This window comes from Phyllopteryx taeniolatus, chromosome 21, assembly GCF_024500385.1.
Source record: "Phyllopteryx taeniolatus isolate TA_2022b chromosome 21, UOR_Ptae_1.2, whole genome shotgun sequence".
Lineage (NCBI taxonomy): Eukaryota > Metazoa > Chordata > Actinopteri > Syngnathiformes > Syngnathidae > Phyllopteryx > Phyllopteryx taeniolatus.
Window position 1 is genome coordinate 9,580,020 of NC_084522.1, and position 16,176 is coordinate 9,596,195.

General features: G+C 40.4%; 2 protein-coding genes across 3 annotated transcripts; both read right to left on the minus strand.

Annotated features, from left to right (window-relative positions):
- Positions 1 to 37: 37 nt before the first annotated feature.
- cbx3a (chromobox homolog 3a (HP1 gamma homolog, Drosophila)) lies at positions 38 to 4,208 on the minus strand. 2 transcript variants are annotated; one of them, XM_061759648.1, is made up of 5 exons: positions 4,053 to 4,208; positions 3,308 to 3,473; positions 2,915 to 3,071; positions 2,217 to 2,311; positions 38 to 593 (listed from the first exon to the last, which is right to left on the minus strand). In XM_061759648.1, exons 2-5 carry the CDS (start codon positions 3,463 to 3,465, stop codon positions 467 to 469), a joined length of 537 nt encoding a protein of 178 aa, XP_061615632.1. In that variant the 5' UTR covers positions 3,466 to 3,473; positions 4,053 to 4,208; the 3' UTR covers positions 38 to 466. The 2 variants fall into 2 exon arrangements, with proteins under 2 accessions (XP_061615632.1, XP_061615633.1); XM_061759649.1 differs by lacking the exon at positions 4,053 to 4,208 and adding an exon at positions 3,993 to 4,039.
- Positions 4,209 to 4,520: 312 nt separating this feature from the next.
- On the minus strand, positions 4,521 to 15,436 carry nfe2l3 (nfe2 like bZIP transcription factor 3). The gene is made up of 5 exons (XM_061759644.1): positions 14,572 to 15,436; positions 11,378 to 11,458; positions 9,776 to 9,889; positions 9,244 to 9,688; positions 4,521 to 6,604 (listed from the first exon to the last, which is right to left on the minus strand). The coding sequence occupies exons 1-5, from the start codon at positions 15,055 to 15,057 to the stop codon at positions 5,835 to 5,837; spliced, it is 1,896 nt and encodes a 631-aa protein (XP_061615628.1). The 5' UTR covers positions 15,058 to 15,436; the 3' UTR covers positions 4,521 to 5,834.
- Between the last annotated feature and the right edge of the window lie 740 nt (positions 15,437 to 16,176).

The window sequence follows — 16,176 nt, forward strand, 5'->3', positions numbered from 1 at the left end:
ATCTGTATTTGAGTTGGAATTTGGTAATAATAAAAAAAAAAAAAAAACACCTTTATTTGAATCAAAGCAATATTTACAAAAAAAACCAACAACAAGTTGAAAAACAGAAGGAAAAAAAATGTCAGAGAAAACTCTTCCTTCCATTGAGCTTGCGAGAACAATGGCATAAGATGCGTGTAACCATATGCAATTCTGGGATGAGGCTGTGTAGGCGGTGTGTGACTCAGGTTCCACAAACCAAGTATTATTAAAACGACTGTGATAACATATCTATCATATGGAACAATTTCAGCTCTCCTACGCAGCTGGGCTATGCAAGTGGTACATTTTGAAGACAGAACCCCCGGCCCCCCCCAAAAAAACAACAAAAACCTAAACTAGAACAGCTAAAACTAGAAGGCCAGGCCAACGGAGGAGAGTCAGTCCTGAGGAAAAAGGAGGAGGTACCAGGCCCAGAGGCAGCTAACTACTGAGCTTCATCCTCCGGACACGAGTGCCATGTTAACCTCTCCTCATAGAAGGCAATGACCACTTGAGGGCACTTGGTGTTGGCCTCTCGGGCTGGGACTAAGTCGGCTTCATCAGAGTCTTTCCTGCAGCGACAAATGGAGAAAGAAGAGTCAACAATTTGCTATTAGCACTTCGTTGGCCAGGCTCCTCATATGCAACTATATTAATAGAATGTACAATGCAAAGTGGATCACCATACGCACCATCCTAGTAAAAAAGGTACAATATTTTGTAGTTCTTGTTTTACAATTAACTAGAGTTGTCCCAGTCCAATCTTGTGGTAGTAAACATGGACCAGTCACATTATTTTTATCTGATCAGCATCTTTTCAGATACCCCAGCATTGCATAAAAAAAGTGCATTGAAATAGTTTCAATTAAATACATGTATGACACATTATTATATGGGTTTAAGTAGAGTGCAGCAGTGGCTCAAACTAAGTAATTGTTTTTATAGAATGAGTGGTACAGCACAAAATGTTGCAAACAAATTTTACAAATATTCGGTCCTGAATAAACTAAAATAAAAAACAAAATAAAAAAGTTTTAGTGCCGTAACAAAATAAAGAGCTTCTTAAAAGGTCAATCCATTTCACAGTGCAACATCGTAGAAGTAAAACTAGAACGCTTAAAAGTCCACTTCCTAAAAGGTAGCTCCAAACTCAGTTGCAATTAAAAGCCCATTTGAGGGTAGTGCGGAATATGTAACAAGTAGTTTAGTACTAAAACGAATAACAGAAAATACAGTTCCATATGAAATGCAAAATTTAAAGACTTTACAAGTTGTTGTTGTTACAAACTGCAGACATTACCCCTGTGCCAAGACGCCAGCTTTATGTTTAAGCTATCCATTAGTTACAGCAGGTTGGGAGCTCCCTGCACTTAGTTAGAATTCTAAAACAAAAATGCCTATTTTCCAAGATTAAAAAAATAAATAAATGACATGTTGCAAATCTGAAAAAGCTGTTTAATAAATGTGCTTAAAAGATATTTAAAGGTTGGCAAATATTTGCCTTTTTACTGCAAAACGAATATCAGCTCCAATTATCAGGCATCGGCCTCCTTGACTACGAATAATCGGTATTGGCCCCGGAAACTACCACTACTCAAAATCACACGACTCGGACTCTGGCGCTATGACTGTGTACTAACCCCAGCAAAAGAAAGGCATTGCAATTGTATACGTGTCCGTCAGCCTAACTTGGCGTAGTTCTTTTGACGCAACGATCAATTCAGCACGGAGCAACTCGATTTATTCTTGACGATTCATATGGTCTGTCAAAAAAATGGATGAATGCAGTCTAGCAAGTCTATTGATCGGATCGCAAGTGTGAGACCGACTACCGCAGAGCACACCGCCTTGTCGTCGGTGACCCTTCCAAGGGTTTATTCAGAGAAGCGCACTCTGGCCGCGGGTTTTGCTTGAGTCATCGCAGCGTCCTGTTTCGGCTGTTTATCGTCAGAGACAAGAGTCTTTTGGCCGAAAACCAAAAACGCAGTTTTGGGCCATTTCCTGCCGAAGGTTTTAAGTGACCAACTTCTTATATAATGGCTCCAAATGAATAATGTAAGCTTCGTGGAATGGTTTGTTTGATTTTGGCAATTACCAACTTAAATCTGCTAATGTGGTGTCAATGTCATCATTACAGAGAGCTACATTTTTTGAATATATAAGTGTTTTTACATGTAAAATATTGAGTGTCTTACCATTTCATCAAGAACATCAACTCCCCACTGCTGTCTGTTGCACCAATGATCCTTTCTGGATCAAGGTTCCTCGCAAAGCCTCTGGGTTTCTCGGGCTGTAAATGTGGATTTTATTAGTATATCATAGTAAAGTATATTCTATGTACACAGAAAAGGAGTTTAAAGATATTTGTGCCGCTTCTTGTTTGTTTAATTCATGTACTGCCAGTATGATGTCATGTACCATGACTGAACTGTCCTGCCTCATAACTCAAAAGTAATTCCAGTTATACAGTGGCAGCCAAAATGAGGCGTCTTCAAGGAGATGCAATGAGAGACAGCGCAAAAACACTAAACTTACCACACCTGCTCCCCAATCACACCCAAGACTTTGTAACACTGAGTCACATGAGACCAGAGAGGGTAAAATTGCCAATTGTGCCCGGTTTGGCCATTTTCATTGTTGACAGTGCTTTAAACAGTGGCTTTGTATCAAGTTATTTTGAGGGTAGAGTAAATATACACTGTTATACAAGCTGCACTTGATTATGTTACACTGTAGCAAAGTGTAATTTCTCCAGTGTTCTCCTGTGAAAAGATTTTTAAAGATGTGAGGCGTGTACTCACTTTTTGTCAGACACTGCAGATTCAATTTCAAAATCATAAGGGACTTTGCTGTTATTGTGCAGATTTTGATGAGGCATTTCTAAACTACTCACAGCATCTTTCTTCTTCGCATCCATTTCAGAGTCGTCTGCAGCTGCCTTTCTCTTCAGAGAAGCCGGTTTCTCCTTAATGTTCTTCTGGGCTTCAAGAAAAGCGTTGATAAGCTCCGGACAATCCAAGTTCTCCTCCGGCTCCCAGGTGTTGTCAGCTCTGGATGAGCAAATGAGAGTTATTTATTTTTTTATTATTATTCCAAAATGAAAATGAAAAGCAGCATCACACAAATACCCTGAAATTTGCAAAGTCTACTTAACACCGAATTGAAAGCAAACGTGCAGGGTCTTCATGCAACTACATAAGTAAATGGGCAACCCTATAACAGGGAAGCCCTTTGACCGCAGCGGGGGTCGCGGGGGAAATCGGGGGTCTGTCCCAAGGCAACTCACTCTGTAAATCCTTTCCACTTGAGGAAGAACTCCACCTTCCCATTCACAATACGCTGGTCCAGAACTTTTTCCACCACAAATTCCTCAGGTTCCTCTTGTGTGCCCTGCCCCCCCTCCTGTGAATCCTTCCTACCCTTGGTATTCTGCTTCTTGCCCATGCTGTGCTCTATTAAAAAAAGATAATACACAATAAGACTTCAAGTGTTAATACGTTTACACTTAAAATCAAGCTGAATAACCGGAAAAATGTGTTAGTCTAGACCAGCTTATCCTACAGAACCATGAGATAATGGAAGCCTGCATCACACTATGAGAGCTACGGAACAACACGTCCGTTTTGTACAAGTTAGAACAACTTTCTACAAGAAAGATGGTCTTAAGATAACTGTTGCATCATGACAGAAGACCCAAAGTTTGTTGATATTAATCTTTATCGTTGTGGGTAACTATACCACTACGGTGGCGCACTCGACGTTACATTGACCTAGAACCGAAACAAAACCAACAACAAGTTAGTGCAGAAGTTAACCGGCTCCACAGATGCACAAGTCGTCTTATTTTAAAAATGGCTGAAATAATCCTCAAGTTCCGTTAACTAACGACTAAAATGTACACGCAGCGCCAACTTGGACGGTTAGAGCATACAAAAGCACACAACCCTTGCAATTAGCCTCAAAGAATTGACCTTTTTAAAACCGAGCAATGCAGTAATGTCGCTTCACTTGTTTTGGCTGCGACGACTTACCTTTTAGGCTCAATTAAAACAACTCGCCTCAGCTTGGACGATGGCTGGTGATGAACACGCGGTCAGCTTCTTTATCTCAAATAGCACAGGCGCCAAAAAAAAAAGCTAGCTTGCTTCTGGCCTTCTACGGAAGCCGGGACGGGAAAGGGCGTCCCTCTTGCGTTTTAATTTTTTACTTCCGGGAGGCAGCCAATTTTCAACAAAATGAGATACTGTACTAATTTATCCTACGACTTACCCTAGGATAGCAACAGAGGAAACAGGACTGACAGCTGCTGATTGTATTTTAGGTGATCAGCAATCATTATAGTATACTGTATTGAATGTTTGAGGCACATTAACTGACACTAAGTCAACCGGTTTCCCCCTCTTATGTCGTTCACATGGTTGGATTTGCTGTGGCTTGGTATATTGCTTGGCATTCACAATATAGGACAATGTTTATTATTAATGCAAGAAAGAGACACGCATTGTTTATATTTTTAATCAGAAAGAATCATGTCAGAAAGCATCTTGAAATCCCTAAGCCGAAAGCATACTTTCACATCCAACACCACCATGCAATCCAAAACATCTGCCCAGCAACAATAGAGAATAAAAAAAAAAAAAAAAAAAAAGGGGGGGGGGGGGGGCATTTATACCAAGTAAGAAGTAAACACTTGGTCAAACTAGATAAATAAAAAATGTGAGAAACTCAGAAATAAAATACTTCAACTACTTTGTGAATCTGTATTGGTATCTTCATTTAGAAGACAAAAATGCCTCAGAAAAACACAGCAATCCCAACTAAATACTTTTCAAACAGTCCCAAACATGATTATATTTTTAATTGGATGGTTTAGGTCCATTGATGGACATTTTTTACAATAATGGAGTGATAGTTATGAGTGCACTTAGGATATTTTTCAATTGTTTCCAAGTTTTAAGATTTACTCGTGAGGTAGAAAATCTTGCCAAATTTCTAAACTCATTAGTACAAATTGTGCTTTGAACCAATTCATGATGATTTCAAATTGTGGATCATGTACATAATAAACCATCCAACGCATCTTAAGGCCTTGTCTGTTTAATCATTGGTATACTGCATGTCATCAAGACATAAGAATCACAACCTCTTAATTTAAACTTTAATAGAGCACACACTTCCAAAAGTCTGTAACAAATCTGTAAACTTCAGATATGTAATTTCCCATTATGCTTATCACTTAAGGATACAGTTGCCATAAAAGAAATGACACTGCTGCCATTGACAGTATTTGATGCATATAGGCATTTCATGAACTTCAAATTAGTTTTAATAAATACAGCCTTTAACCACCTGCTTGTATTGTCCGTACACTGAGAGGATACATTAAAACAAACAAGACTTCACTATAATCTTTGCTGGCTGGCCATGCTGACACGTAAACATGCCTGATCTTCTACATTTCTGTCAGCTAACAGCCAGTATTTAATTGTGATTCGTTTTGATGTTTGCAGGCACAGAAAGCGAGTGGTTGCATCACATACAGTCCCATAAACTTTCCTTTCAACGGCCCATGTGTCCATCTCAAAGAAGCATAGGATGTCCAGTGTGTAAGCGACATTTTCCACCCCCACAAGTCATTTTTATTTTCTTTTTAATTTAATCTTTTTGCGAGTTTCTCCTTTTTTGGCAGCTTTAGCTGTTTTAGACTCCCAACAGCAGTGGTTCAACACACGCACACAGATCTGGGTAAGGAGATCCCACAGCCAGAGAAAGGCAAGAAAGTTCATCTTTTGGTTGCAGAAAGAAATACTGCATCACTGCTTTTTCCCCTTCTTCCTTTTGTCCGTTTTATTGCTGCTTGAGGTGGAGACTGCAGGCCTTCTTACAGGCTGAACTACCACCCTCCCGTTGGCCCCGCACTGCAGGGTGAATCGGTCTGGGTTCAGGGGCTGTCCCGAATCATCTCTCAGGCGAGCCAGGACATCTCTGGTGAGCTGCTGTATCTGTTGCCCGACGGCCCCCATCGTCTTGGCCGTGATCTGTTTCTCCCTCAGCAACCTGTCTCTTTGGGCGTGGAGCCGGTCCACCTCCACCTGGAGCCCCGAGATGGCGTCGAGTTTGCGCTTGCGGCAGTTCTGCGCAGCCAGCTTGTTTTTCCCCCGCCGCCGGATGTCCCTGAGGAGCGTCACCTGTTCAGGGGAGAAGCCGTGCCCGTCGACGATCTCCAGGAACTCCTCCACGGGCATGTTGACGATGTGCAGGACGGAAAACGGGATGCACATGGCGCGGGCGCGCACCTCATCCCGACTCAGCTCCCGCTCCTCTAAACTCGGCCCTTCATCTTCGCTGAGGGGCTCCTCCTTGATGCCTTTGTGGGGGAGAGTGACTGGTGGCGGGTTGAAGAAGGCGGGAGATGAGTAGCTGTGGTCGTGCCACACGCTCTCACTGAGATCCACATGGGGCCACATGGCGGCATGGTCTACAACACCTTTAGAGGAGAGTGAATCCACCTCGCTGCTGTAACCCGTGGCTCCGCACTCATCTTCACAGTATGAACTAGATGATGATGAAATTTCAGACGAGCCTGAACAAGCAAAGGTTTTCTCTTAGTTATTAGTTCTTACAACAAACCTCGGTTTACATCAAGCGTATACTTACATCAAGCAGTAACCAAAATAACAAATATGCGCCATCCAACAACTGGGTGAATTTCCTTTTTTCAAAACTAGCTCACCAATGATAGAACATTGTGATCTCACAGCAATGTTGTAGAAGTGATCAGTTAAAAATATAAACACTGGTAGATAATTACAGAAATGGGACTAATACTGTTGATGACATGGCTGTTGTTGTGCCCATTGTTCTCTTGTCTCTCACTCAACCCTTCTTATCCTGTTTTCTCACTCTATCTACCCTCTGTCCCTCTACACTGTTTCTCCATTTCAACCCAACCGGCCGAAGTGGTCGGTCGCCCCACAGAGCTTGGGATCTGTTTGAGGTTTCTTTCTTCGAGGGAGTTTTTCCTTGCATCCTGCAGGGTACAGTTGGTTTTCTTAAAGTGTTCCCTCGCTATCGTGGTTTACCTATTGCAGAGCCAGTGCATTGCACATTTTTTTAATATTAATATTGTGCATAATTCGCCATATTGCGAAAAAAAACTAAGAAAAAACAAAAAAATTCATTAAAACATATTACAAGGAATAAAATGTACATAGTGTACAGTACTACTGTGAATTACTGTTTAAGAGTACAGTATGTTTAAGAGTTTAAAAGGTGATTAAGAGTAAAGAAAATGTTTTTTTAAAAAGTACAGTAGAGGTTAATAGTAGTGTGGGGAAGATTAATAACAGTCTGGGGAGGTTCATACAACTTTAAAATATGTATAAATAATCTAATAATAATAAGAATGTGGTCGCTACTTCTCAGATTTCACATATTGCTGGGGTGGTCCGGAAGATAACCCTCGCGATAAACAAAAGATTACTGTATGTATGATGTATGAGGACTGCGATTTCTGACCTGCTCAATTTGTAGTGCCTTGAGGCAAGTTTTGTTGTGAATTGGCGGTGGCGCTATCTAAATAAAACTGACTTTAAGTGTTTCTTATTGATATTTATCAGTATCTTAGCTTGTTAAATCCTTGTTGACAATTATGAGAAATCACTAAGATGGTTAGTTTATTCACAAAGCTCTTCAATTATTACTAATACAGGTATGTGCCAAAAATTTGAATAGAGGGTAAGTCCATTTATTTCAATAATTTGTTTCAAACAGTGAAACTTGTATGTTATATTAGTTCACCACACAAAAGTGAAATATTTCAAGTTTTTAGTTGTTTCAATTTTGCTAATTAAGGCAGAAAGACAAAAATAAATCCCGTATTTCACAAAATTAGAATCATTTCATGTGACCACCAAAAAATGATCTTAACACAGAAATTTTGGCCTTCTGAAAAGTGTATTAAAGTAATATGCCCCGAGTACTTTGTTGGACCTCCTTTTGCATTAATTACAGAATCAAGGCGGCGTGGCATGGAGGTGATCAGTCTTTGGCACAGAGTTCAGGTGTTATTGCTTTGATATTGGCCTTCAGATGGTCTGCATTTTGGGGTTTCTGTTACCTGAGCTTCCTCTTGACAATAGCCCATACATTTTCAATGGGATTAAAGTCAGTTTGTTGAGTTTGCTGGCCAATCAAGTACTGTTATTACATGGCTATTAAACCAGGTATTTGTAGTTTTGTCTTTGTGGGCAGGTGCCAAATCCTGCTGGAAAATAAAAACATTGTCTCCAAAAAGCTCTGCAGGTGTTTTGTGATAATTAGCTGACAAGACTGGGACACAGGGAGTCTACAATGCTGAACTTGAATACTGGATTTGTTTATTTTTTGGTCTTTCTGTCATAATCATCAAAAATAAAAATAAAATAAAGGCTTGAAATATTCCAAAATATTTATTGTGTGTGATGAACTAATATACAAGTTACACTTTTTGAACCAAATTACTGAAATAAATTGACTTTCCCTCGATATTCTTAATTTTTTGGCACATACCTGGATATAATTATCATTTCAGAAGTGTTTATCAAACTTGACATTAATCAGCACCCAAGTAACAGCTCTGAGTTTCAAAAAGTTTGGTGACCACTGAGTAAGTAGTTAATTGATTAATGGCAGGAATTTGTCACTTCCAGAACGAAAACAAGGAAAACAGTGCATTTTATAAAATAGACGACCAGACAGAGTGAGGGAGCTAAAAGCAGTTTGTACAGTCAGGTCCATAAATATTGGGACATTGACACAATTCTCATATTTTTGGGGCTAAATATCACCGCAATGGATTTTAAATAAAACGAAAATGATGTGTTTTAACTGCAGACTTTCAGCTTTTTGGTTTGTCAGAGCATGCCAGGTTTCACTAGCATTTTCACATTAATTTTTGTTGTTATTAGATATTGATTCTGAACTGCTCCAGATGATGTACATGACACAATTGGACGTGGTTATATTGTGTCTTTGTATAGCAATGATGGTTTCTATAAGTGTGACGTAATAGTGGCGCTATTAGCAGCCGGATTCAGTCAAGTAAATCTCCACGGAAGGCCCAGGTATCAAAGGCACAACCTGCCACTGATGGATGGCACCGAGGAAAACCAAACTGAAATGTACAGCTTGGTGGAAATGTGTCTCAAGAAAGTACTTATTAGGTATGAAAGAAGAACCAACCTGGGGAGACTGGACCTCCAAAGCTGCTCTCCAAAGAGAGCCCAGAGTCAGAGTCCAAATCTTCAAGAACCTCTGGGTTTATGCTGCCCAAAGATCCCATCAGCTGAGAGTCGATGGATTCCAATCCCTCCAAACCCAGTTGATTGATCTGGTCAAAGACTGCCTCATCCAGGCAGTCACCCAGCGCGCCTTGCAATGACGTGCCGCCACTTAAGTTACACACCGAGGCAAAAGGGAGCGCAGCCAGGCCCAGGGCCATCCCCGGTGAAGCGTCTGAGCTGGAGGAGCCTGTGGACTCCTGTCGGAATAAAGACCTCTCCTGCATGACATCAAATGCTCCGCCGCTTGTCACCATGGCATCCAGCAAAGTGGCATCCAAGCTTATGCCGCTATTGCTGTCTATGTCCAGGTCTGACAGGCGCTCAGTAACAAGGGAGTCCAAGTCCTACAAAGGGAGCACATTGTGACTTCCTAAACGCCTCAAAGCCATTACCAAAAGTATAAGAAAACATGACAAGACAGGACAACTTACATCAAGGTTAGTGACGGGCATTGAGAGGAAACTGCTCCAGTGCTGGTCAAAGTCAGCTGTGGGAGGTGGGTCACGTGGTGGCTCAGACAGTGCAGTGATGCCGTCAAGCACACTCTACAAGCACATAACAAATCAAGGTTAAACATGCCTAACAGGATTTAATTCTTAATTCCTGTAATTACACTCTCGAAGCCACAGAAAATACTACTACTCAGCTTTTTGTATTTGTGGTTGCAATTTTCCTTTCGGATGAAGTCTCAGCCAATGCTCCCTATTTATCTGGGCTTGGGACCACCACTGAGTAAGGCTAACAAATCTATCAACCAACCATGTTTATAGCATACACATGAATATATGTGCAAAGTTAAAAAGCCCAGACTCCATTTAAAGAGGATTGTATCGGAAAACAACCAATCATTAAAATAAAGTGCAATGATTGCAGTAGTAATGATTTCTCCATGTTCTGTTTGGGACTATGAATTTAAATAGGTAAATTGGTTTGTTTTGCTAATTAATAGTTTTCAAAATAGTGTGAAGAATCATAAACGGTACTTGTATAAATCATATAGTTGCGGTAATGCTCAAAATGAAGTGGTTTTCCCAGGGGAGGGCGGTTAGGAGCCCTCATTATAAGAACTGGCCCCTCTGAGTTGAACAAAGGATAAAATACTTTGCCTTTGTTTTTTAATTGACCTATTTTGTATGCCACTGCTTGTTGCAGACAAAATTCTTCTTCACAGTAAAATATGTAGCAAATGTATCTCGAGTCACTGTCAATCATTACTTCATACGAATACCATGGTCATGCTGTACCTCCTCAAAAAACAGCGCGATCAAATCATGTGCTGGTGCGACCCAGTGCTACTTGTGCAAAAGTTAATGTAGAGCCCTGTTTAATTCATTATTATTTAGATAAAGAGACAGTTTGGCAATATCTCAAGTTGCACATTGCTATTTTATATTTATGTCAATTTAACGTTAATGCGCCGATAAAAAAAACAGTAACATGACGTTACCAGTTACTCAGTACCTGAGTAGTTTATCCATTGAGTACTTACTGAATTATTTGGAGGACTACTTTTTACTTTTACTTGAGACACATTCTAAATTAACAGTACTCTTAATTGAGTACATTTTTTGGCTACTCTACCCACCTCTGCTTAAATTACACCACTGAAACGAATGGTGTAATATACATGAGCTAATTTGACCATGAAGGTTTTACCAGTAAATGTAGTTCCACATAGTGCTTTTCTTGTTATAATAGTGTAAATATGTCACATCGCTACACAAAGGACAAAAGAGAGGATAAAAATGTTAAGTGACATAATGTAAAACATGTTCAGTGATAAAGTAACGCTGCAACTTGCAACTCTAATAATCACCAGTGTTTTTTTTATTAAAATACTGGCACAGTTAATAAAGTTTTTTGTTCGAGAGTTTAAACCTGGAGCAGATTATTTCTATTTTCATTATTTTCTATGGGAAAAAATTGTTCAGGGAAGCGATGGTTAAACTTGCAGTTTCAACGGATAGGTTGTTGGTTGCATAGTTGCAACTATCGCTTATATGAAAAATGGAGAAGACTAAAAAGGTCCATACCTCTTGTTCCAGAGTGGAACTGAGTGCCAGTTGAGTGACTGGAGCAGATTCATCCTCCTCTTCAAGATCCTCCTCCTCCTCCTGGCGGGCACAGAAGGACAGATGGTGAGGAGTGGAGATTAGGAAAAGGAGAGATTAAAAGGATTCAAAATACACTACAAGTGTCAGCCAAACTGTGTATTTGTTCGCCATATTGGTTCTGTTAAAGTTTTTTTTTTTTTTTTTTTTTTTTAATTTGCAAATTAAAGGAATTATGATACAGAGATGTTTGTTTTAATGAGCAGCTGTTGTAATACCAGATGGAACTGAAACCTAACTTCACTTTTAGGGTTTAAAGACTGCAGACGGGCCCTTTGGGATGAATTAGAAATCTGTAAGCAACTGTGTTTGTGCGTGAAAGTAAGGATTAAGAGTTTTGTATAACTATACAGCAGTTTTGATAACACATTTAAGAACAAAAACAATCAAAGTTAGCACAAAACTAGCATCAAATATTGTTTTCGCCAACTATTATTTTCTGGTCTGACATGATGACGTCTTGTTTGTTGGTAAAGCCTATTTATTACTGTACAGTCAATGATAGGGGTTAAAGTAAGATTAATGACTCTCCAATCATTCCTAACCAAGCTATGTCTGAGCATGTTAAATGGAACACTTCCATGAATGGAGATGAACTTTTTCTGCTGTCAAATATCACAAACGAAAAAAAGACATTTGGGCAGGAGAGGGGAAAAAATAAATCGATGTATGAACTGCTGCTTTTGTGTAAGCAAACAGGGTGGAGGTCTAAGCCCCACTTTTACATCTACCAAAGCCCACAGCTGGCGGTTTAGTCTGGAGAAAGGAGATATGGTTACGCAATTGGCGGCATCAACTGCCCTCGGGGTAAAACAAATTCATCAAGCAGCTCCTTCTACTCTACTGTGGATCAATCAGATCGATTCATATTTTAGACTGGAAGATTCTGATGCGTCTGTGACATGGAATGTGTAGCATAATGATTTGTCACAATAGCTGCATGTGATGTAATTTGGTAAAGCAATTGCTACGTTTAAGAGGGTTTTGTTCATAGAGTTTAATTGAAGTGTTCGGGGCTTGCTGAGTAAAGCACTTGCTGACTCGTTCAACGGATAAGATCGCTAGCCACCGAGCTAGACCACTTGGGTGCCGTCTGTCGATCAAGAAAGAAAAGGACTTGCTTCATTGTTAAACGGATGAGATCACTAGCTGCTTTTTACTTTAACCCCCTTCATTTGAAAACGTACCGTCCCCTCCAAACGTTTTGGAACAGCAAGGTCAATTCCTTTGTTTTCATTGTATACAGTAGACATTTGGGTTTCAGATCAAATGATTAATATGAGACAAAAGTTCAGAACTCCAGCTTTTATCATCATATTCATATTTAGATGTGTTAAACAACTCAGGACAGAGCACCTTTTGTTTGAAGTCACCAACTTTTCAAGTGATCAAAAATATTGGAACGGACATTATTAAATGAACTTAAGTGTAAACTGCCAGACCAAACTTTTTTGTAGACTTCAGCATTCATTCTGCTGCTACCATCATGAGTTACATCATCAATAAAGAGTAGTGAGCCTGTTCCAGAAGCAGCCATGACATTACCTCCACCATGCTTCGCAGATGAGCTTGTGTTTTGGATCATAAGCGGATCCTTCCTTTCTCCATACTTTAGCCTTTCCATCACTTTGGTAGAGGTTAATCTTGGTCTCATCAGTCCAGAAAACTTTTTTCAAAAACATTTTTGGCTCATCTCTGTACTTCTTTGCAATATCTAATATGGCCTTCTGATTCTTTTTGTTGATGAGTGGTTTGCAGCTTGTGGTATGGCCTGTATATTTCTTCTCTCAAAGTCTTCTTCGAACAGTGGATTATGATACCTTCACTCGTACCCTGTGGAGGTTGGCAGTGACATCACTGACTGTTCTCTTTGGGTGTTTCTTCACATCTCTCACAATGTTTCTGTTATTAACTGCTGTTGATACCCTTGGCCGACCTGTTCAATGTCTGTTGCTCAGAACAACCAATAGTTTCTTTCTTTTCAGGACATTCCAAATTGTTGTACTGGCTACACCCATTGTTTATGCAATAGCTCTGATCGATTTTCCTTCTTCTCAGCTTCAAAGTGGTTTGCTTTTCTCCCATACACACCTCTCTTGTCTTCATGTTTGCTTAGCAGCAAATGCAGTTTTCACAGATGAAACCCAAAGCCAAAAACAAGCCCTATCTAATGTTTAAGCAATCAATCCAAAAGGCAATACCTGAGCAACTAGAAACACCCATCAGTCACATGTTCCAATACCTTTGCTCACTTGAAAAGTGGGTGGCTTCAAACAAAAGGTGCTCTGTCCAGAGTTGTTTAACACATCTAGATGTAAATACCATGAAATAAAAGCTGGAATTCTGAACCTTTGTCTCATATTCATCTCTTGATCTGAAACCCAAATGTTTTCAGTACACAACAAAAACAAAGGAATTGACCTTGCCGTTCCAATACTTGGGTGACTGTACCTGTACTGGCTACTGATGACTTTGTCAAAATTGTTACTTGTTACTTTTTACAACCTCTGTGGATAACACGATGTTACCTCTATTTTGTTTTTTTTTTTACGTCAATTACCGTTGCGTTTAAGTTTTTTCCCGTTGTTATCAAAATGTATATTGCATATAGGCTTACCCCCGCCCTGCCGTGGACAACGAACACCACCAAGTAATTGACACCTCCCTGGTTTATAATTGCCTATAGATGCCACCAGAGTGTGGCAAACTGGGCAAAGCACTAAGAACTCCTCAACTCACTTTAACATTGATTATTGGCACAAAGAAGCCATGAGATGGCAGAAAAGCACTACTTTTGTCCAACTCAAACACCTCAACTCACTCCAACAGTTCTTTGGCACCAAAATGCCACAGGACGGTGGCGCCAAAGTAATATTTTTATTGTTTTACAGCAAAATAATGACTTTTTCAACAACTGAGGTGGTTTTCCCCAACAAAATCCACAAATTGATGAATTTGCTAATAGGTGGGGGCTCATTGTAACATACTGTACTATATCTCATTTTTACCTTTGTGCGTCAGTCAACTTCTACTTTATGTACAAAGAATGAAAACAGTACTTTAGCCACTTCTAGTTAGTTAATCGAGCTTTATGCAACATCACAGAATATACTTGCCTCTTTTATACCCCTGCTGACACATGGGCCAGATGGAGATGATGTTCGCTGCAGCTCCTGGTTCCTGTCATCACTGGCTTGGTACCCCGAGCTTTCTGGGTCCGGTTCGGTGTCTTCGTCGCTGCTAGTTGAAGGCTGCCCACCGTCAGACTTGTCAATGGCCGACACTTGGTGCACCAGCCATGCGTTCAGCTGTGTGGGGAACCGCGGAGAGCCGAGAGTCCTAACCTCCTCTAGTAGTCGTCGACTCGCAAAGAAATAATCCAACTCGGGGCATTTAGGGTGCACGGTGTATCCCCCGAGAGTGTCTCTTAAATTATGGAAGGGTGTCTGGGTGTAGGCTGAGCTAGGACCCAAGTTAATCTCAATCAGAGGCGAGTAGTAGCCGCCCAAGTAGCTGTCGATGTCCACGCGAACTCCAATCAAACTCAGCAAGATGGTCAACTGAATCAGGCCTTCTGTGAAGTATTTTTTCGCGACTTGCATTTTCTAAATACGTTGGCACTGCGGGCGGATAAATATGTAAGGCTGGGCTAACAGTTCCTCTTTTTTTCCGAGTGGACAAAGGGAAAAGCCTAACAAAGAGCACGGCTTCGCCTGTCAGACAAAAGAGGTCCGCCTGTACCGGCGAACTCGTCGGTTAGCAAACGCTATGCTAGACACTAAGCTACCAGCTTTATGACCAATTACCGTAAACCTCTTGGAACAACATAGCGAAACACGCTACCTTTCAATCCCTTGTAGTAGACCGCTTGTCGTTTTAATGGTCAAAGCCCACAGACGTCATTAATATTACGTAAAGTGCGATCTCGGTGAAGCTGACTGCGGATAACCAAAGAGTGCTCCACAGAAAGAACTTCAACAAAATTTGCATAACTAAGAAAGATTGGGTAACAGTGTTGACTACAAGAGCTGATTGGACAATATAGCTGTCTGTCATACTTTTAACCAATGAAATTTCCTCTCATTGGTAACAGTTTTCTGCGATCCTCCCACAACAATACAAATATTTACATTTACATAAAAAAAGAAACAACACTTATGCCACTTTAGGGTTGTACATCAAATTACTGTAGTGACTAATATTCTATCAAATTTAGTAACAGGTTCGTTTCCAACATCCCACGGGTTGGTTTAATTTCTCCGGCAGGGTTTGGCGGCACTGTAGTTAGGTTTCACTTGCTGGAATCACATGCCTATGGCTGGGACAGTTTGTGCTAGTGACCTGTTTTTGTTCTATGTTTAGCCTACTGGTAAACGTTATCATTACATATGAACTTGGTAAACTTGTTTTCAGGCGTCATCAAAACAACGGATGTTTATTTGCTTTCATATTCATCCAACCGTCTACTTTCTAAGTTACCACATATCTTCATGGGTGTGGGTGTGCTGGAGCCTATTCCAGCTGAGTTTTGGGTATGATAACCCCAAACAACCATTTACACTCACACCCATGAACAATTTAGTCTTTAATTAACCTAACACGGATGTTTTCTTTCTTTTTTTATTTTCTTTTTTAAATGTGTGAGGAAGCCAGAGTACCTGGCGAAAAAACCCAGGCAAGCACGGGGCGAACATGCCAACTCCACATAGGAAGGCCGGGGC